The sequence below is a fragment of the Typopeltis vanoorti genome, chromosome 13 (genome assembly GCF_054136105.1).
Source record: "Typopeltis vanoorti isolate ZY-2024b chromosome 13, IOZ_Tvanoo_1.0, whole genome shotgun sequence".
Classification (NCBI taxonomy): domain Eukaryota; kingdom Metazoa; phylum Arthropoda; class Arachnida; order Uropygi; family Thelyphonidae; genus Typopeltis; species Typopeltis vanoorti.
This window is the reverse complement of record NC_143561.1, coordinates 129,273,723-129,295,803: the sequence shown is the minus strand read 5'-3', so window position 1 is coordinate 129,295,803 and position 22,081 is coordinate 129,273,723. Positions and strand designations below refer to the sequence as shown.

At 38.1% G+C, this 22,081-nt stretch overlaps 1 protein-coding gene across 1 annotated transcript; it reads right to left on the bottom strand.

Moving 5' to 3' along the window:
- Positions 1 to 827: 827 nt before the first annotated feature.
- Positions 828 to 21,641, bottom strand: LOC150100534 (uncharacterized). The gene is made up of 2 exons (XM_090402725.1): positions 21,266 to 21,641; positions 828 to 6,979 (listed from the first exon to the last, which is right to left on the bottom strand). Exons 1-2 carry the CDS (start codon positions 21,471 to 21,473, stop codon positions 6,036 to 6,038), a joined length of 1,152 nt encoding a protein of 383 aa, XP_090258851.1. The 5' UTR covers positions 21,474 to 21,641; the 3' UTR covers positions 828 to 6,035.
- Between the last annotated feature and the right edge of the window lie 440 nt (positions 21,642 to 22,081).

The window sequence follows — 22,081 nt, the reverse complement described above, 5'->3', positions numbered from 1 at the left end:
TTGCCAGAATGTCTCACTTCAGTCACTGCCAATCATTCGTATCATTTACCGCACGTGTTGTCACCTACGAACATAAAACATTTTTTAACGAACTTTAAAATTTCTATAATTATTAATCACTCACCTGATTGCATTGGAAATTGCAACTTTGCATTCTCCTTAACGACATTTCTGAAATAAACTCAAGCAGACAATTATTTGTTGATTACGGTAAGAGTTTGGGCAATTACTCAGCCATCTGATATACCGAACAGTATTAAAACAAACATGTTAAACTGGAAAGAACAGTGTACTGTAAACTTGTGTCGACCCTAGTCTACCACAAAACTAAGCCAAAAGCCCTCTTTGGAAGGGAAGATTTAGAAAAGCTGTAAAATGGTCTTCTGAAGTTCTCAAGAGTTCGAATGATTTTTCTTCCCTCTTGCTGATAGTGCTTCGCGAATAGAAAAGCAATGAATCTGGCCATATTTAAGATGCAAACGTCATTTTTTAATGGTCGTATCAACTGCTTCCTAGAAAAGCTAGGCATATTTTTTAAGCGGGAGCAAGCAAAGGTGATTTTGTGTGCAAGGGTAGACCACTCCACTCCTGCATCGTTTCTGTATGGAACCTAATTTAGGAATAAAATGCAGCACGATTTTACGATATATTCAAATAATTCAGAGTCACCATATATTCAATATGGTGACTCTGAATTATTGAAATAATTTTAGCTGATAGATAATTAGATCTAAAGAAATAAAATAGAACATGTTTGTGTACTTGTATATCAAATTTTGCCCAATGTATGAAAAAAAAAAAACCTGACACCAAAAAGAAAGGCCAACTTTTTCTTGCAGAATAATTTATTTAGGAAAATATTCAGCCACTGTTGACACATAGCAGTCTGCACCATTTCCATAAGGGAAAAAATAATAACACACTAGCAAGCACTGGTGGACAATGACTCTAATTACACAGAAACATACATGTAGCATTGGCCACTGTTTTTGCTAAAAACAAGGCAAACTATTCTCACGCACTTACAAAATCTGTACTGCAACACTTGTCGAAATTTTCTCTCCTCTTTTTTTGATGGTTTTTTATCATAGTAATAAACATTTAAAAATTTTGTGGCTTCCAAAAAGAAGACAAAAACCCAAAATAAACATTAAAATATAGATTTAAAAAAATCCAGGCTTTATATTGCCCTATTCTGAATAAAATCAGCGAAATCATAAAATGCATTTTTGAAAAGTCTGTTTTTTTTTGGAAACCACAATATTATATATAAATATATAATATTAATAATAAGGATAATAAACATTGCGAAAGCAAATTATTAACAATAATGGAATGCTTTTGTTTCTACTTCACAATAAAACAATACACAAGCAGAATTGCCAAGATTAAAATAGTCCATAATACTTTTGGTTTCATTGGGCTTATAATTATATTTGCAAATTAAATCCTGTTTTTAGGAAGATAAAATCTCATTTTATATAAAGATCTTTTCTCTCTTTTTTTCATGTAACTATTATAAATTATTGCACATACGGAAAACAAGTCATAGTATTTACATCTAAAGCAAATACAATTTAACATGCTTTGAAAGTTAACATTTGCTGCTCACTTGCTTACTTATATTGACGTAACTTTAATTTCAATATGTGCTAAGGGATTGAAGTGTGCACGAAAATTAAAAAAAAAATTACGTTTCAGTTTGTAAATAATTTCGCAAACTGTAGATAACCAGAAGACGAGAATGCTTTTTTGAATAAATACTCGTATTTCTGATGATATTCGTGTGTTGCGCCACCTGTTAGATACTGGATATGAAATGCCAAATTTTATTTATAGTATATTAGAAAAAACAATTGCCAGTGTTCTCTACGTGTGCTATTGAACAGCACGAATAAATAGCGTCAAATAAAAGTTACTTGAAAACATTAGTTCTCATTTAATACAGCCTGTTGTGTTAATAAAACGAGATGAATGTAATCTGCTTATAAAATCAGCACTGCATTAAAGTCGTGCATTTTCAGCAGTAAATTTTTCTTACATTGTACTTTACGAATAAACTTTTATTTTGTTAGTTATTTCTATCTTGAATAATCAATAGATATTTATCCTTTCGATGAGATTAAAGAGGTTTTAAAATGAATATTAAATAAGCGCATGCAACCAAATATCGACAATATTTATGTGGAAATACGGTTATTTAACGATATTTAAACAAGAAAAGCCAATTAGTAGCCCAAATGACGCCGATTTCTTGATTTGTTAACTTTTGATTTAAACTCGCTAATTTCTCTCGGCGCAAACCAAATAATGTAGTGAATTAAAAAAAAAATCTTTCTTTAAAATCAAAATTATTTATGAAAAATAGTTATTGGGAAGAAAGAAATACATGAGGTTGTAAATATGAAGATAAAATGATTATTTTAGTGTATTAAGTGTGGAATTAAAATTCCATCCAGACCACATTTGGATTACTGGGATCGCATCTGGTCATCCGGATTTGAAGGGAATACATTAAACTTGGAGGGGAGAAGAGGCAAATGATAACAATGATATCGTTTTCATCATCTGCAGAATGTTGGTTATGCGGACTCCAAAGGTTGGCTGGTGGAAAAAGGAGAGGTGATATGATTAAGACATTTCAACTGTTTGAGAGGTGGTTATAGGATTGACACTGGGGAGATTTTCGTATAGTAGAACAAGGGGAAGGACATCTATGCTTTATTAATGACAATAAAAGGTTTTAGGCTTCATTTTTTTCGGAACGAAAATTATGTGGTTTTGACTATCGTTGAGTTCTAAGTCCTAATCGTGAAGAGCCACATTTTTTGCATAAAAATGACCAGCACCGAACGTATTCAAATAAAATGTAGCGTTTTTATCTCTGAGAACTGTTAAAATGCAACTTAAAGATTCCAGTTGTTACTTAAATTAGACAACCATAATGATATCAAGCGTACACAACAAATGATTTCTTCTTTGAAGAAACCTTTAAAGAAATCGAGATACGTTAAATGAGAGTACACATTCTCACAAACTTGGTAATTAAATGTGCAATAAAAAGTATCCTAGTTAAATTATAACGAGGGGAAGGAAGAACTCGATGAAGCGGTTTTCCGATTTGATTCAAGTGTAAGAAGAGTATTAATATTTCCCTTCGGAAAGTATATTGTAGTTCGGCTTTGTATTTAAAATTCTAAATGGAAGAAATGCTAATAGCCTAATTTAGCGCAATTTAATAACTGAAATTGTGATAAACTTAAATTAAGCAGTAATCATCCCAAATTTGGCTGTAGAGTTATTAGATTCTCATAAATATCCTCGTATTTCCCAAACATTGCTGAATGTTGGTTTGCATTTGCTTTATCAAAAAATCACAATAGTCTTATTAAAACACGTGCTTATTCGTTTGTTTTTTGTTCTCTGAAGCTGATTTCTCAACTATACTTGCTCAGTATTTTCTAGCAGTTCGAACTATTCATCTCTTCACTCCTTCATCCACGGCTCCAAGGCACATCTCTTGGAACTCCGCACACACGATATTTCAAAATTTTGGCTTGAAATGACTAAACAGACTTACCAGTAATATTGTCTTTTTTCACTCCTTTCTTCTTTAAGCTTTGAGCAACATTAGCATAACTGAAAAGGCCTTGCCCTGCCAAGGCAGTGGAGGCTTGGAAATGGTCGGTGACAAATTAATTCGTTTTGTACATATGAAACCGAAGGGGGAGAGCCTACGATAACACTAATATAAAGTATACCACTCCCTCTACTTAGCCATGGCAGTCAGTGAAAAAAGCACAACACTTAGCCTGCAAACAAAAACTAATTAACCATATATATAAGATTTATTATTTACAGTTTATCTTTATCCATTATCCGGGTCCATTGCTTGGGTCGTGTGCCATATTAAGTCTACAATAGTCACAGGCTCAGAATCCATCCCATTTTCTTTAAAAATTCCCTTTACCAGCTGTTCACTCAATTCGAGGGGGGGGGAGGTTGCAAAATGACCTGTAAAGATTCCATTCAATTTAAGATTAGACTGCAGACATTGCACGTCATCAGACACGAGTTACAACGGATGAAGTGGACAGCTACTAATGTGAAAGCCGATTAGCATTTAGTTATACCGAGTACTGTCAAATAGTTTTAAAACTTCGTTAATAGTTATTTAGAAGTTCCTGATTAGAATAGTTAATTTAGTTCATCCAAAATTTTGTCGATTTTTTTTAAAGATTCTGGGTTATTGATTTTTATAGCATTGTTGATTTTCACACCAAGAATAAATAAATCCATTGTCCAAGAATCTCTCCTTCATTGGGCATCTGAAAGGGATATCATCTCTTGCATGTAGAAGGCCTGCATTTCAGTAGTTGTTTCCAAGAAAGTTAAAGGTGATGCGTACACTCATCCTGTAAATATTGAAAATCAGCAACAACAAAAGTTTAAGCCTTTTTTCCCATCAGTGTTATTCAAGCACTTGAAATCAAATTATGTGGGGAAAACAGGTTGTTCCAATGCGTGGATTTTCTTGTACAGTGTTTGCACCTTGTGGCACGGCTTCATTGCATTTTATTGACAACTGACGTTGCAATTTTTCTGTTAAATAAAAGGATTGTCTTATAATTACTGACCAAAGCACGGATTCTGAGCCCGGAGTATGTTTTGTTTTATTTTCCAAATAAGATCACCATTTCAAATTTTTGATAACTAATTGTGTAGCAATTTGTTTACAAAAATCAGCTGCTCCCTCTTATCTATATTAGAATTTGATTCGGCTGGGAACAGAGTTCCTATCACAGTCAAAACACACCAGCACGCTGAAAGTTAAAACGCTCGAAATGAGAATGATGGCAATGAAGGAAAATATTTACGTTTTGCACACAGCTACGCCTTCAGTTTCGCAACCAAACCGAACTCTGGCGTGTGGTTTCGCGAGTAAATGAACTGAAGAAAAACAGAACGCTAACATGAGGTATGAGTGACTGCACAACGAGACTGTCGAAATTTGAATTAGTCTTTTAACTTTGGGTTTTCTTATAATGATATGCTTAACGTGCACAAATTAGACGAGGCAACAAAATAGCACAAATATCCAAATAATTCTGGAATAAAACATCACGTGAAATATGTTGACAGACTTTTTGTTTTGATAGTGCCAGCAACACGTCACTTTCAACTGTTCGAATTCTATAGAATGCTTTCAGCACCTGTCGGAAGCTTCTTTTGAACATGTATACAACCTTCCATTTGCGCATATATTTGTGGCATTTATCCTCTCAATAGGACATCGCCACTTGGAAGGAAAACGTGGACATTTTAATAGAAAGAATTTTGAAATTATTAGGTGAGTGAATTAAAAAGTTTTACTGGTAAAGGAAAGGCGCAGAGGGTATCATCTCAAGATTTGCCTGGGGAGGAGCACTTGAAGGCAAAGGTCTCTCTACCCATGGGATCTGCCGGGAGCGTCCCATAACGTCAAAATTTCTGTTGCTGAGTTTTGACATGCGAGATGAAAGACCAGGATAGATTGTTGACCTCTTGATTTTATGCCGAATATTCAAAGCAAATCCGAGAACTGCAGGGGTGATTATTGAAATGCGTTTGTGCTCAAAAGACAGACAAACGCACGTAATTAAAAACACGAAAGCAAACAGCTTTTTTGGGGGGGGGGGTTATGTTTCTCTTTCTTACTGACCAAAGGGACGAGCAAAAATCAAAACAAAGCACTCAGTGCAGAATGTGATAGTCGTCTATTACGCGTTCCGAACAACACTTTCCGCTTAGCAAGATTTTTTTAAATGTGAATAATGGCAGAGAGGCGTACAGAAGACTAGGACTTGAGTAAGCCGTAGCACTCTGCACGTTCGCAGATAACTTTCAGCGTGCTGTGCGGAAAAAGACACACAAATACATAAAACAGGTGCCGACGATCCACCGAGGCACCAATAATGGCTTCGGCGTGACCCAGATAGAAACCTGCCGGGATGTGGACCACAGCTGCGCGGCTGGACAGTTTCTGGGTCGCCTTTTTATGACTCGAGAGACGCTAATAAACTGTGATACACGACAGAGTCCAGAATGGAAACTCCTTGGCTGCCGTCCCCGTATTCCTGGCTCGCCCTGTACTGCGTCGCACACTGATTGCTCGCCGACTGTTCCAAGTACCGCAGACTGCACGAATCGATCCGCCTGATGTTGGAGTTGGCCGTCTCGTCCATCGATGGCTGACTGAAGTGAACACTGCGGTTCTCGTTGACGACACCGCCGCCTCCTGCATTCAGGTCACCGCTTCGGCGCAGTCCCCTGACCTTTTCAGGCAGCTGAATTCTCAGAATGTCTTCGTGGATTCCGAAAATGTCGTCGCAGGAAGTCACTGGCTCGGTGCGCGAGCCGTGCGAGGTCACGCTGGCACGTTCGACCGTGCACTCGTGCGAAGGTGCCCACGGACTGCGGGTGCATTCTCCTGCTTCTTCGTACGAGTACGCCTCGTGGTAGCACACGGCATCCTCGTCGTCATCTTCGTCCCCCTCGTCTTCGTCGTCTTCCTCTTCTTCCTCCTCGCGAATCTCCGTCTCCAGTTTCTTGATGGTGTTCTCGATGAGCAAAACTCGCCAGAATTCGTCGCCGCTCTGTCTGGAGCCCACGACGTCCCTCCTCCTTTCGATCTCCTTGATCTTCTCCTTGGAGATCGCCAGCACCTTCTGTCTCTCCGCCCTCCTTTCCGTGCTTTGCTTCCATGATTCCGTCGGCTGAAAAGTAATTAGAAAATGCTGCCCGACCCTGTCATTAGGACCGTTTTCGGCGTTGTCCGCACTTCTTCCCACGTGGTCATCGTCATCCAGACGCTCGGTAGTCAGCAGGTCGAGTTTCGTTCTCTTCTTTTCGCTTTCGGCTTCTTCTTCGTCTTCTTCGCTCTCTTTCCGCCGTTTGTTCTTCGCCGTCGAACTTTCTGCCACGCCTGTGTGACCTGACCCTGGAAAACAACAAAAAAGAGACGCCGAGTTAGTTTAGGAATGTGCTCAACGAGCTCGCTTAGCCCGGCGACGGGACTCGTGCATTGACCTTGATGGTCCGCGCCACAGAGACAGCTGTCTCCCGTCCCGACGGCTCGTGCCAGCAAGCAAGCGGTAGAAAACGTAAACAAGTCAGTGACAGATAAGGGTTAAAGGGCAGCAGATGCAATATTTAGTGTCGGGTGAACGGCGAACAAAACAACGAACAAGTGCATTTAAGCACGGAGAAGAACAAAAGAGTGGTTTCGGCGATCATGAGTTCGGCTTGCCACATCCAGAAAGGTATCGAAAGCATCGCATATTAATTGGCGTCAATTAATTTAAACCGCATTGCATTTAATTAAGTTTGGCTTTGGGTGTTCGTTATCGACTGCAAATAAATCGGGCCCGCTGCAAAGGTCGTTGTGAAGCCCGAATATGACGGAAAGCGATTTGCGCTTTAATGGATAAAACCCTTCTTAAGCGTTCATCTTTCTTTGAAACATTTAGTTATGCATCGGGAGTGAGGAATTCCGAAAATAAAACGCAAAAGATCCAGTTATTAACCGCAGGGCATTGGCAATGCAGCGCCATCCTCTTTCTCCTTCAGGGAGTATTTATAGACGCACTAAACGTCCCTGCGGTATATCCGTAAAAAGGTGTTTTATTTTGGGAGCTACATTCATTGAAGAAGCACGAATAAATACGTGGAAGATAAAGTTGTCTTAATTTAAATCCAGAATCACGTGTCTGTATGAGAAAAAAACCAGAACGAATGAGTTGTGCGGCTGTTTATTTTATTGATTGTTATACAGCAAGAAACAAGCCATTGGAAGAGAACTCGAACTTCACTTTCGACTAACAACATAAGATTTTAAAAAAAAACGCTGCTCCTGGAGGGGGGGGAAACGCTCTTTTCCCCGAAATATAATAAATCTCGAGATTTTCCATTAAAGCTTATGACTATTTACAGCAGCTGAAATTAGATTATAGCACAGAGATGATCGCCAAAACATATTCGGCTCTATTCATAGCGACAAACTGTTTTGTTTTTTAGGTTCTTTATTAAGAGACGCAAATAATCCAAATATTGGTAATAATTCCAAATGTAAACCGGACAGCGGGATGCAAATCGATTATATTGATAAACCTGTTTTCATTCACAAATATGCCACCGTTATAAACAAATGACACGCATGCGCAGTAACAGTGTAGAAATCGAGGAAAGCAACTACAAAACCTAAGTCATTTAAATAGACTTATTTTAAATCGCATGTATTGGTTCTATTTTAAAGGTTATACTTTCTTTTTTGTAAAATCATTATTACTCTTTTCCTCTTCTGTTAATGTTTCTTGATCGGATTTGGTTTAAGACGTCTCTTTCCCTCTCCTTTAATTTAATTTTCATTAAATTAAATTTACTCCAATTAATTTTTATTTCAAGTAGTTCCTGTGGGGGGAAAAAAAAAGAGAGAGAGAGAGAGTATATTTCGAACAGTACCAGGTTACAAAAAGTTACGTCATTTTTTTTTATTGTATCTTAAATTTTTCAAGATTAGAAAATCCTGGGTCATCTACTAACGTGGAACCATCTCGGAACGTTTACAAACTATTGTAAGTGGTGGGAAAACTTGGACGAATATTAGTTTTTCGCTTTTGCGAAACTGGAATATTTTTAATTGCACCAAAGTAATATGATTACTAATTTATTGCTGTATTAATAAATTGGTTGTTTTCGTTCGTCATCAAGCGTATTTCGATTCAGACTCTGAGCGCTTTAAATCCTCCCCAGTCTAAATTTACATCCCTACGGTATTTTTCTACGGGAAACTACACAATGAATCTTCACCGTTAAAACCTTCAGCTAATTTTATTTTTATTTGTCGAAAACTTCCATAATAAACACATGTTATTATTCACGTTTTACTCATTAGCTAAATCAATATATCATTAGTTTTTCAATTGTTTAGCAGTTTTCAAAACGCTCCAAACTTTTACTTTCATAACCAGTAAAATAAAATGGGTAAAAAAATGCAAAGCAGCTCCATTTCGACGAATCGTCTGAGAAGTTTGCATACTGTAGTAGGCAAAGAAAAGAAAAAAACATTTGGCCAAAGCTCCGCATTTGAGTAATTTGTTTTTATAAAAGCAGTCCAACATTGATGAAAATGTGCACCGCCTTAAAACGTATTCAAACACCACCAGTAATGGTAAAGAAAATTGAGTTGAATAACAGAAATTGAAAACGTGAGCTCGTCTTTGTTTCCATAACGACACAATTATATCCATACCAGATTCATTCTTTGCATATTCGTAACATTCAACACCTTCGCCCTCCCTTGCAGCAAATGAAGTGCTCCACTCTGATCAAGAATCCAACTCATCCCAAAGGACATTGTTTGTTCCCTCTCACATCAGGTCCTCACAAATTCGTCATTATGAGGACACCGAGTATGATCGTTCCTGTGCGTAAATAATTCACCCATCAAGACAGAATTGCCAAAACGCAACGCATAACGCGCCAGGATACTTTGGTGCCGTAAACCTGTCGCAGTCGGAATCTAAGAAGCAAGGATGGATGCTCGCGCTCACAAGCTTCATTTTTGGACATGTGAATGATGATGCTGGACAGCACTCCACTCCCTGGGCATTCTTCAGTTCACATCTCGACTGCCTGGTCTGAACATAATGGAAAAATGCGTGTCTCGCTTCATGATGTTTGCAGTTCGTCGAATTTTTTTTTTTATTTATTAAATTTCGTACAACCGTTTTAATGATGTAACCACCAGAAGAATTGACGATTCTGTGATTCAAGAACCATGCAAGGACTCTTCAACTGAACGTTAGTCGGTTTTCACACGGAATTGGCAGGGTTTTCTTTTGCAGAACAGACAAATGCTCAAGACAGCAGCTTCATAGTAGCATTATTGCTTCATCTGTAATTGCAACGGCTTGCAGATTTTGCCCGAAACATTGAGGATTTCAGAACATCGAATACTTTTCATTTTGGGAGGGTCAAACAGTTTTTCTGCAACACAACACCCCAACATGTTGGTGATATCGCAATGAAACTGTATTTCATTGGCTGCTTAGACAGTCCCAAACTGAGATCCACTCACTTATCTCCAGTGGTTGCTGTTTGCTTAATCCCCCCCCCCCTTTTTTTTTTTTAGCCTGCACACTTGTGGTTCTTCGGCTTCAAGTGTGAATCATTTTAGTGCGGCACATTTAAACAGGAAAATAAGCAATTGAGCATCTTTTTAAAACTCCTTAAAGTTAGCGGTCTGATGAATAAAAATTAGTGTCGATTCATAATGATAACTACAGAAGCGTGCACGAAATTTCGAATCCTCTTTATACTAATTTCATTTTTTTTTTATTATTATTAAAATTTCTTGTTATCCAACAATAGGTTGCCCATACACGGTTGCCAACGTACTACAGGTTGACTAACCTCTCGCGTCACGGATGGGTTCTCCATTAAAAAATGCTAAATTTAGAGCACATATTAATTTGTTATAAGTAAAACACACACGTTTAGAAGAACCGATAGCACGTCAATGTCGTTTGTACATGAGAATTGAAGAAACCTATTGACATTATTCTTGGAAAGTCGAAGGCTGAATTGTTGAGGAGCACTTCACGTGGAAGGCTGTTTCAGATAAAGAGAGGTAGATAGGATAAAAGAAGAGCAGGAGAATCGGGTTTGATGTGTATGAAAAGCCGTACTGAAAGGAATGATGGGCAGCTGCTGCTGCTCTTGTTTTAACTGGTCCAACAGAAAATGAAAGATGGTGACTGCCAGTTATGCGGCGCAATGGCTGTAGAAGTACCTGGAGAAAAACAGAGGCGAAATAGTACATCTGTGAGGTAGTGGTTGAATATGTCAGCTGAATCTCTCTCCTGTGGACAATATCAGGAAATTTTAGGGTAAACTTTGATGCACTCACATTACATGTAAACAACATCTTAAGGACGGACGATTTGGAATTTGTACAGAGTTAGTAACTGGAAGGGCGAAAAAAGCATCTTGAACCGAGTTTTTAAAGGCTGAGGAAACTATTGACCCGAGATGTTTATGCCAGGAGACGTTGGAGATAAATTTCAGTCCACTGACAGAGACGTGACTCTGTGATCTATGTATTATTGAAGATAAAGGTTGGTTTGAATTATGGCTGATGCAACTAAGGCTATGGAGGCCAGCATATTGGATCAGTAAATTGCGTATGTCATTCTAGCCAGTTTCTTGCGTTGCGATATAAAAGTTCTTCTGAGTTCAGAAGAATCCAGAAGCTGAGTCCTTCTCAGCTACCTACCCTTACCTTCACGGTTACCTGGGTAACCGTAAAAGTTAGGGAAGGTAGCTTGCAGTTCTTTTTGGGAGAAAGAATGAAAGACTGCATTTTGGAAACATTGAAGATGGGCAAGTTCTTCTTGGTCCACCAAAGAACAGCATTGAGATTTGTGTTCAAGGCGCTGTTTGTAGATCTGGAAGTTTGGGATGTTTCAGCACTGTTTGGTTTGTCGAATGAATAGAGTGGATTATCATGAGCAGAACTGTGGATAGGATTATACTGAACAATGAGAGAAGGAACAGAACAGAACAGTCCTGATGCACAGGTAAGGCTAGAAGAGAAGGGGCTATTCGCTCCTAATTACTCGTAGTAAATAACAGGCACGTTCACGACTTCTTCCACCTGTTTGTTCTATTGGAGAGTTATTCTGAATCTCTTCCTCGTGAATTAATTTGAAGTGTATTAAATGTGTTCGGTTCTCTCGAAGCATTCCGCAGAACCTGAATGATGATCAACTGAATAATTATTTTCCTGGTGACCCAGAATGTGACAGTTTGCTCTGCTGACTCAATCTCGGGAAAGTTCACGCTTTAAAAAACAAGCAGGGGAGTTTGATCAAAGCGTAAAATCTCGGTAGGTATTTATCGAGTTCTTAGAAATTCTGTGTGTCAAGAATTATTCTTAAAGTACTTTTACTGATGTTTTAACAAATTATTATATGTTAATGAGCATCTGTAATCCAGTCTGGGGATGTCGCCAGTTTGCTTTTCATTTGGTTCCCAATGCCAAATGTCTTCAATCTGTCTCTTTCTGTCTGTGTAAGCACTACTTCTAATTCTTGCCATAGGACGCTATCGCTTTCCTGGAAACCCCTCTCAAGGGTTATGCAAGTCTTCTACAACTTACACGTAAAACATCCGCTCACGCTGAGGTTGCTCTTTAATATATCTGTAAAAAAAGAAAAAAAAGACGTGTTTTGGAGTGATCGAATCCTTCATGTTGTACTGTAAGCATATCTAATGGGGATTGTTTTCAAGCTCAAACACGTAATATTTGCACCATTCTGACACTACTGAACAGCGAATTTATGGGCTTCGATAAAATTCTGTGTTTTTTTTTACCAAAAAATACTTCTGTTTTTTTAAATAAAAAAAGTTTAACATAATTCGGATTGGTCTCTCTTCATTTTAACTCTGCGGTCATCAGAACTCTCTCTTTCACAGATAATTCGTTATTAATCTCTGTACTGATTAGCAATAAATCCTCGAAGGCCTTTTCATCCCATAAATGGGGAAGAAGCCACTCTTTTAGCTCCGATTTTTGAAAACTGGTTGGAACCGATCCTATCTTTCTTTATCGCAACATTTCAGTTCATACAACAGCGTATTACATACACGAAGGGTAGGACAAGAATAGGCACAGTTGCTATCCCGTGATGTTCCTAATCCCAACTAGTAATACTGCGTGTTACACCCTCGATTTTTACGAGTTCTGAGATTAAAATTTGAGTCTTTTTCCAAGAGAACAAAGCATTACTTTCTTTTCGTATCTAAGCTCCGACGAATTTGCAAATTGTCTAGGGGGGGGATGCAAAAAGGTTCTTTTAGTCAGTAACAAATAGAAAATTTGGCTTAGCTCATCATATCAAACATTACAAATGAGCAACGTGAACTAGAATAGAAGTTCGGTCACGAAAAAACTGTTAGTCTTTTTTTTTTTTTCTGTTGAAAAAACACTTACGAAATCCCACCAGCAAAACACGCAATAAACGGACACTAGAACTGGCTTCAAGATGTAACCAGTCGAAGATGTAACTTCAACTTCGGTTGGAGTTACATCTTCGATCGTAACTCCAACCCCACTGTTATGAAAGTTACCGTGTACTAATTATTTTTAAAATTAATTTCCTGCTGCATGTCTTCACTGCGTATGGACGAATCCCTTGTCAATCGGAAGACGTTGAATTAAAAGGTCCTCGCTCGTAACCTTGAGAAGAAGACCCAATTTTATTGGAAGCGATCGTTGTTATCGTCTTCACTTGTGATATCTTAAAACTCATTTTGTTGTGAGCATCGCCTTTCAATAGTAGAAATAAGTATTGAGACACTCCCTGTTTTCGAATGACACGTCTATTCCTCATCCCTGAATGGCTCTACAAGGCAAACAGAGTTACTCGTAGAGTCCATCGACTGTACATCCGTATTGTGTCGAGCACACGTGAAAACTTAGTCTCCAAAAGAGACGTTATTATGAGAGGTGGCAAAGTCAACTGGCAGACTTACTTTAGTTGGGTTTGGGTTGTTCGTTAGAATTGTGGCGAAGCAACTAAGGCCACGAAACCAGTCGATTATTCTCTAAATGCGAGTAGTCGTAGGCCGGGTGGATTATTTTTGGGGATGAAAAGCTTGAGCTTCTGGGAAGGGAAACTTCCATCTCCATGAAGTTCCGGACTCATCGCTAGAGGTCACTGCGCACTACACAACCACCTAAGATACACTTCTGTCTGCCAATTGGCAGACAAAAGCTCTGGCCAGTTTGGCTGTTTTGAGAGAGAGGAATAACCAGAGTTTCCGGTAGAAAAAATGCTACACTTCTACCTCAGACCTTCCTTCCTAACTCCAACTGAAAGAGCACATGAAAATATTTTTCCAGTCGAAGAGAGCACGGTCCCTGAGGATGTTCATGCAACTGCTCTTCGTGGTCACTTGTTTGCACGATTTTAGCGAACACTTTGAATAAGATATCGAGGAAAGCAAATTTTGACTGTTTTACGAAATGAAAGTGTTATTTCGTAAAACCGAGGAAGCCAAAGGATTCTTTAACTGAAGGCAAGTCTGAGGAATGGTTGTTGCCAAAATAAAGTGAAACGAGATCACAGAACGAAAAATATATCGATTTTCCAGTAGACGCGCGGTTCAATAGAAAAGACTATAGTGGGTTACATCAAGGTTGTTTTTTTGTTACAAAGATTATATAATACTCATCGACCAAGTTCATATAGAAATAATTGCCCAAAAATTCCCAGTTTTGGAAAGTTAATACCTCAGAAATGTTTCTGCAACAGTAATTTTAGAGACCCCTTCTTGTAACTCCGGATCGGACTCTCCCCTCCGAACTACTTTGAGCATCGGATGTTGTACAGACCCTCTGATTCAGTTCTTTTTTTTTTTTTTTTTAACTGTATCTGATCATCGACAATGATCTTGAAACAAAAACAAAACCGAAAATTCTGCTTCTGTTAAATTTATTGTCGACATAAGTGAAATCTGTCTGTTAATTACTTTTACTATCACGTCTAATATTTACGTGTCGACATTTCAATGTATAATATCAGTATACTGTCTGCAGTACTACTTTATGTGTATTTATTACGAAGTTGTTTCAGACATTAAAAAAAAAAACAGTTACTACTTTCTAAATGTATTTAATTTCAAAAGAACTTCGGGTGAGAATAGACGATTTCATAAAATTGCACAACGCAAGCGAAAGAGTTAGACATAAAAATACCAATGTTAGCTTCGCAAAGATGAGTGTTTTATGCATGCGCTCGCCATGCGAAATGAAATATCCGGAACTTTTATTGCGACAAAGGAAGCCTACTGCGCCACATCACGGCATACTTACAAGCACTTTCGCTACGTGTTTATTTCCTGTTTTCAATAAGTGTATTGTAACACAAGACAGCAGAAATTATACGGAAAATAAGAACTGCAAACAGCGATCACAACGAAATTCATTCAGATATGAAAAGAATCAACAAGCCTTGGTTTCTGATGATATTAGAAAACGCGAGCATAAATAGGTTTACCTAAATTGAAAGCTGATTGGCCACATTCCTGCGTCTTTTTTGTTAGTTGATATACACCGCCTACGTTTGTCCAATTGCTTCAGTTTATCGTACAGAACATCGATTTCAGTTTGATGCTGTTATTAGCGAAAAGCATCGGGGATGCAGACAGGTTCTACTTTCCCAGTTCGAGTGGGAGTAAGAAGGTGTGATTTTCGGTTGGGATAGTGAACCAATCTTATCAGAACGTCTGTGCGCTCATTGAAAGAGGGCGCTTATATGGTATTAAGGTGAACTGGACCAAAGAATGCCATATAGGAAGCATCAGCAACAGACAGCACTCTGTTTTTGACTTAGTACTTTTCCATAGAAACACCTATTTATCGTTGCTATGGGGACGCAGAAATTTCTGGGGCGAATGAACGCAACTATTCGCATTTCAAGTGCCGCATTCTTTCGTCCATGCTACTTAATACTACGCCGAAGAAACCCAAACACAGAAGTCTGAGGTGTTATTTCCTTCTCGTCAAGTTCTCATTTAGACACGTGCTCCAGCCTCAAAAGATTGTTCTATTAGCTGTTATAACCACGATTCGAGCCCCGATGAGACCATACACACACATTTGTGTATATACTCGTTATTTTATGGGAACTTTGAAGATGAATTCATTACTTTTTCTTTTAATAGCGAACTGAAAGACAAGTTCCTGATTTCATTTGCAGATGAACGAAATGTATAGCGAGTTTAAAACGAAGAAAGAAGAAATATATACATCGGATAGCAGGTCAGAATTCAAGAGTAGAATTTTAGAACAGTTTTTTAAAACATTTAGTCAACTTCAGTCCCTTTGGATAAATCGTGGTTCTTTTCGGGCTGTCAATTAATCGTGTACATTGAATAATTCCTTATGAAACTTCTCTTATGTGTTCAGCACATTGGGTGATGAACACTTGATTCTGGTGCGGGACCATATGTGAATGACCTCGAAGTTCAGATACCTCAAACTACCCTAATAAGATCACCAAATATAGGGATGCTTCTTTTCGGATATCTTTTCCATTCAAAAAAAAAAAAAAAAAAAATCCAATCTTCCCTGCCGCGTGTCGATTTTTTTTTGCAAATACACCAAGTTTGGTGTATAAAATTTCCATGCAAATGAATTTCTGTTTTGGTGACTTCGGTTCTAGTTGATGAAACCACGTATCGAGACAAATCAAATGTATTCTGTTCTTAATTTTTTTTAGAAAAGGATTAACATTTTTAGATTACAGCTGCAACATGTAAACCCATTTTTTAAAAAAATTCATTTTTAATTGAATCGTGCTGCGTTACTAATCTTTTCTTCCCAAGAAAATGCATCCATTTCTTTGTAACGTAACAACTCTCTCTCTCTCCCATAAAACGCCCCATTTTCAAGATCCCAGTGTGCGATGCCTTGTTCCACTCTTATTAGTGGACATTCTCGAGACAGTCGTGCTGTATGCTAACTGTCCCTACCACCCACAGGCAAACGCTTTTCCCAAACGTACCCCAAATGTTCGATTATTTGACGAATTAAACTTCTAATCTCATGAGAGGTTTTCTTCCTTTCTGCTCTCAACCCGTGTGATGTTTTCCCCCTTTGCTCACTTCCTTAGATTGTTTGCGGGTCTTTTGATGTTATTAACGCCTGATTATATCCCGAGTAGGAACGAAGCGCCACTTCATTCACAACAACCTTACTCCTCCCCCCCCCCTACTTCCGTGCAAAAGCAGTTCGGATTTTGAGACAGCTTCCCAGCCTTATTTCCTGTTTCTCGGCAAACGCCTTGTTTCGTGGAAACGTTTTACAAAGCAAGCAATCAGAGCAGTAAAATAAGAATTTGCATTGCTTGAACAGGAGGAGAAAAAAACGTCTTTTAACGTATTTATACAAGGAATGACGAAGGCGATAGACGATGTTGTTAATTCAGCTTTCTTTGTGAGATGTTAACAGGTGAGGTTGCAAACGCGTCACGTCTCTTTCTCGAACCAACACACGTGACATCACCGTGACGCACGTTCGAGTCGAACACCAATCTCAGACATCTGGAAGCGAAGTGAGTGGCCGACGGAGTTGGTACTTATTCGCTGCTAGGCGAAAATGCATTCTTTTACGATGTAAGAACTGTTTCTTGGATTATAATAATTCTGAGCGATTTCTTTTTCTTTACGGTCGATGAATAATTAGGTTGGGAAATAGTCTTTCATAAATCACCTTAACTACACTTTTGCACATCCATAAAGAGCAATGGTTTTACCATAAGTCTAGCACAGTGTTTCCCAAATTTTTCCTACGACGGAACACTTCACAAATCCTGAAATTTTAACGGAACACCTTGGTTCGAGTCGAGTATTATCGGTCTCGTATTCAATGTAAAGTTAATCTCCCACTATCGCCGAAGCAGGCTGTATCGTATCGCAAAAATGCGACATCCAAGGCCAGCTCGCTCTGGCCTTAATAGCACAATCCACACACAAAGTGAGGAGCGCCTAATTTTCAAACATGTTTGAACTTATCGCAGCATTTAAAACCATTCCGGGGTCAATTTTGATAATTTTTCACGGAACACAGTTTGGGAAACAGTGGTGTAGCACATTGCACAGTATCGTTTGCAGTGGTATAAAAATGCAGATTGTTTGCTATTAAAAGCTGATTGCCTGTCATCGTACAATCGTCATTTGAAAACAGAACTTGGAATAGATTATCCAACTGTAATATCCACCAAGTCAAAAAATAAATTTCACTTTTTTTTTTTAAACCTTTTCTGTAAGACCGTCCTTCGACGGTCTTACAGAAAAGAAATTGCAGACGGCAGCTGAAAGTTGGCACACTGCCCAAGACCGGTTTTCTTCATTATGCTTTCATAAGTGTGTTGCGATAGGTCCTTGAGAAATTGGTCAATAATGGGTATTCCCAACGAAGAACTGTGCTTTGATATTCGGACTCACGGTAGGAACATTCCGCACTGCATAACCGAATCGAATCCAATCTCCAATTGCTTTTGGCTTACTGAAAACAAGAAACATCTCAGCAATCTGCTTTCTCAACTTTTGGCTTTTCCCACTGAATATTTTTGCAGAATGAATTTGAACAAGCTGTGGATATTCAAAGTTGAAATCGATGATCGAGAATTTGGACTTTTAATCAGGAATAAAATGCAACTTTGAAGCCAGTAGACCAATCAAAGATGTGGATAAAAACGGACAATTGTCATCATTTGAAATGGCTGCTGGAAGATCGTGAACATAAATGATATTAAGAAGCGGTCGGAGATGTTTTTGAGTCTTAATTGTCTTTGTAGACTACAGGATTTAAAGTTTCTTGCTGTATTTTTTGTCCCAAAGTATTTTTAGCCAAGAATCTTTCAAGAGTTTCCAGGATTTCTTGCTAAGTATTGGCGATACGCGTTGATCAACATAGCAATAATCTAAACTTAATTATGTAGTACACTCCTTGGTGTTAGTTTTAATAAGCTACACAGCTCAGCGTAGTTGCTCAGCCTCTGAATTATTATTATTTTTTTTTTATTCAACAGCTTAAACTATCCTTTCCTCAGTTACCGTTCTGAGTTATCCACGTTTTTAATTTTTAGCAAAAGTGATTTTTGAGCGAATGAAATATTCTTGCCTGAAAATTAATTTCAGACACATTAAAATATATTCAAAAATAAAATAAAGTGTACGTAAAATGAGCTCGAATAACTAATCCGTAGGTTACCGTGACGGGTGAAACTCGATGGCAGTAAATAGTGGATTTACTGCCATCCGAGTTTCAGATAAGTGAAACTATCTGAAACAGACCCCGATGACAGGGAATTCCGTGTCTCGACACAAACAGGTTGGTTCAAGGACAGCTTGACCTTGGAACCTTATGGTCGCAGAAATCAGTGGACAAGAGTTGGCGCACCAGAAATCCGAAAATAGAAGACACAGGACCGACTGCAGGTTCAGATATTGTATGCACATGGATCGATGTTGAACTCTTCGTCTTCATGCCGTCAGGTGCCAATTTTTAGGAAGCAAGGAATGCATTTAATTCCTCAAATTCATAAATACACCACTACAAACAAAACGACAGTTAAGGATAGAGGGAAGCAACATGAATGTAAAATAAAAAAAAATTAAAAAATCCCTAAAATTATTTAATTTTAGGTCATTTTCAAAAATAATGATTTAATATTTTCTACTTAATTCTGCTCACCCAGATTAATTAATATAATTTGTTCAAACATAAAACTACAATTAATATAAAACATGATGAATCTAAAATAAAAATTACCTAAAAAAACAAACAAACATGCAAAATGATCTTTTCGTTACTTTACGACAAAGGACAGCTTAAATTGGGGGGAAAAAAATTGTATAGTTTATTTTTGTATAAAAATTTTCCCATGGACAATAACTGAACAAGCAGCTCACTTCATTTAAAGGAGGATAATTCTCTGGGAACAAATCCTGTGTCAATGTGGTTTCTTTCTTTCTTTTGTAAGAGATATCCCTAGATGATACTTTATTTTTCCCAGAACTTTGTCACCTATCCCCTCGTTGCTGTCAAAAACATCATCAGTACTCCATGTTACTCTTTGCAAGAAAAACAGTTTTATATAAATACAAAATATTTTAAGTTTTTGGTAGAAAAACTGCCTGCACAATTTTTGTAAATCTGAATAACTGGAAATAATAATACCTGTAAAATTATAAAAAATCAATAATTCAATTACTCTTATCGCAACTTTTCCAATATTTTAAAAATGCGCTAAGATCTTGCCTTTGAAATTCGAAATATTTTAAAATATTTCGAGACTGCATTATGGCGTAATATCGTTCCAGATTATCGATATACTGAAATCACAAAAGTCCCTATCACACTATCCGAAAGCGCAGTGAATGAGCCCGTTGTTGTAACTTGTAACTATAAAATGCTGAAGAAACAGACGTCTACTTTACGTCTTTGCGATAAGCCATCTCAGATAACCTGTCAAGTTGAAATAAAAATTGGTTTTCCTGTTTTCAGTTTAACTTTGCTTTTAATATAATTAGTTTATGCATATATCACTCGTTTGTGTCTTACGAAGGCACAAAAACGAAACAAAGATAAGGTGGTTCTTTTATTTATTTATTATTTTTATTATATATATATATATTTTTTTTTTTTTTTTTCAGTAATTGACTTGAATAGCCGGAAGTGACGTCATTAAAGTGAAGTAAGATGGCTTGTTTCTCTCAGAAAAAATGCTACTCTAACGGTGACACACTTTATAGATAATCATTTCATTGCTCTTGTCTATTATGGTTGTGTTGTATTTATTCCTTACGTGCTGCGGCATTTATTGTCGATATTGCTTTAACACGTTACTTATTTAGTTAAGTTGTTCAGAAGTTTATAGGCGATATTTTTAGACGAACGGACAGTCAGCATAGCATTTGTTAGCTTTGTCTGTAAATTGTACACCTGGTGTGAGTTGTGGTAACTACTTATATAAAAATAAACATTTTAATTAGTTTGCGTAACATAAAAATAATTGTTATTACTGTAAATAAGGTAATCATAATGCAATAATCGTAAATAATTATAATAATTACTGTTAATATTTACAAACCTGCTGGAGTTTCAGATTCATCGAGGATCGATTAGTTTGACTTTTTATAGTTGAGCGAAATTATTTTAAATATTATGTATATATACGAAATTTTGTTCTGACAATTAATCCATAACTCGGTAACGTGTGTGTGCGTGCGTGTTTGTATTTACTTGATAGTAGATAGTGATGTTTTAAGTAATCTCGAATTTTTATATATACATAAAAAAGGAAATAGATGTAAATTTTCAGAAAACTTTAAATCAAAACAAAAGAAAAAGTGGTAAGCTGAGAGCACCGTCATCCTGCGTATGATTTTCGTTTTGAATAGACTTTCGGGCGTCATAAAATCGTCCGTGTAGTTTGGGATGACTCGAGCTGGAAAACCATTTTAACACGGAAATGTGTCCAGAAATTATTAGAAATCTCATCGCACAGACAGAGCGCTTAAACCTTGACATAAATACCACAGGCCAGGTTTCACTCTCTCTAAATCATAGGACAGTACAGCGGTACAAGTGCATAAATGCTTGACCTTTGACAAGCAAGATGTCGTCATTTATTTATGTTGAAGTCCGGCTTACCTGTAATAGCTCCGTAGCTTGACAAGTAATCGAAAGAAGGCCAACAGTTTGAATCGAAGGACGCAGACACCATCTCAAAGTCCACTGACTCCCCCTCGAAACCGCACGGCATGGTACTGTTGGTGTTTGCCGTAGCGGCGAACGCAGAGGCGGGGTTGTTGGAGATCCGACAGTGTTTAGCGTGGTAGGTCTGGATCACCAGAGTCATATCTTTTCCGACACTTTTCGAATCGGTGGGCGACAGTATCCATAAGTCAGTCGAAACCGTTCCATCCTCACGAACACAATGCCACGGGCAACTGACGCACACTAACCAACGCACGCGACACGGACATCGTCCCGACGCGCTACGTCGTCCAGCAGTGACTAACGCTGTTCGTTGCAGCTGCACGACGATGCCAGGTGGAGAACGCGTTCGAGAGCCGCCACGAGCGATCGATCGGAGCGCCCTCACCAGGAATTAGCCTCAAGTAGAAGCTCGCCCTTATTTCACCTCTCTACGCGTACATATCCGAGCCCATGGCCTGGAACGCAGTTCCTGCAAACCGGACACCAGGAAAAAAAGAAGAAGAAAAAAAAAGTCAAGTACCGGTTTCCAGGCCTGCTAGATTTTCTCTTCCTCAGCAAAGAGATCCTGACCCACATGATCTTTTGTTTTTCGTTTCAAAATGGAGAAATTGTGTGTGGCGAAACAAAACTAAAGTCACGGCTTTCACTGGATTTTGAGTTTGTTGCGAGACGCGAAAAATAGCAAACCTCGTCGCCGCATTCAGTGGGGGGGGGGGGCGCCTTTTCTCTCTTTCTCAGAAGCGTTTT

What these genes read in the sequence shown, in the direction of transcription:
- LOC150100534 (XM_090402725.1), bottom strand. Translation starts at nt 21,473, where the DNA reads ATGACTCTGGTGATCCAGACCTACCACGCTAAACACTGTCGGATCTCC. An exon ending in AAGCTACGGAGCTATTACAG is followed by an intron (nt 6,980 to 21,265) that starts GTAAGCCGGACT and finishes GTTGTTTTCCAG; the next exon opens with GGTCAGGTCACACAGGCGTG.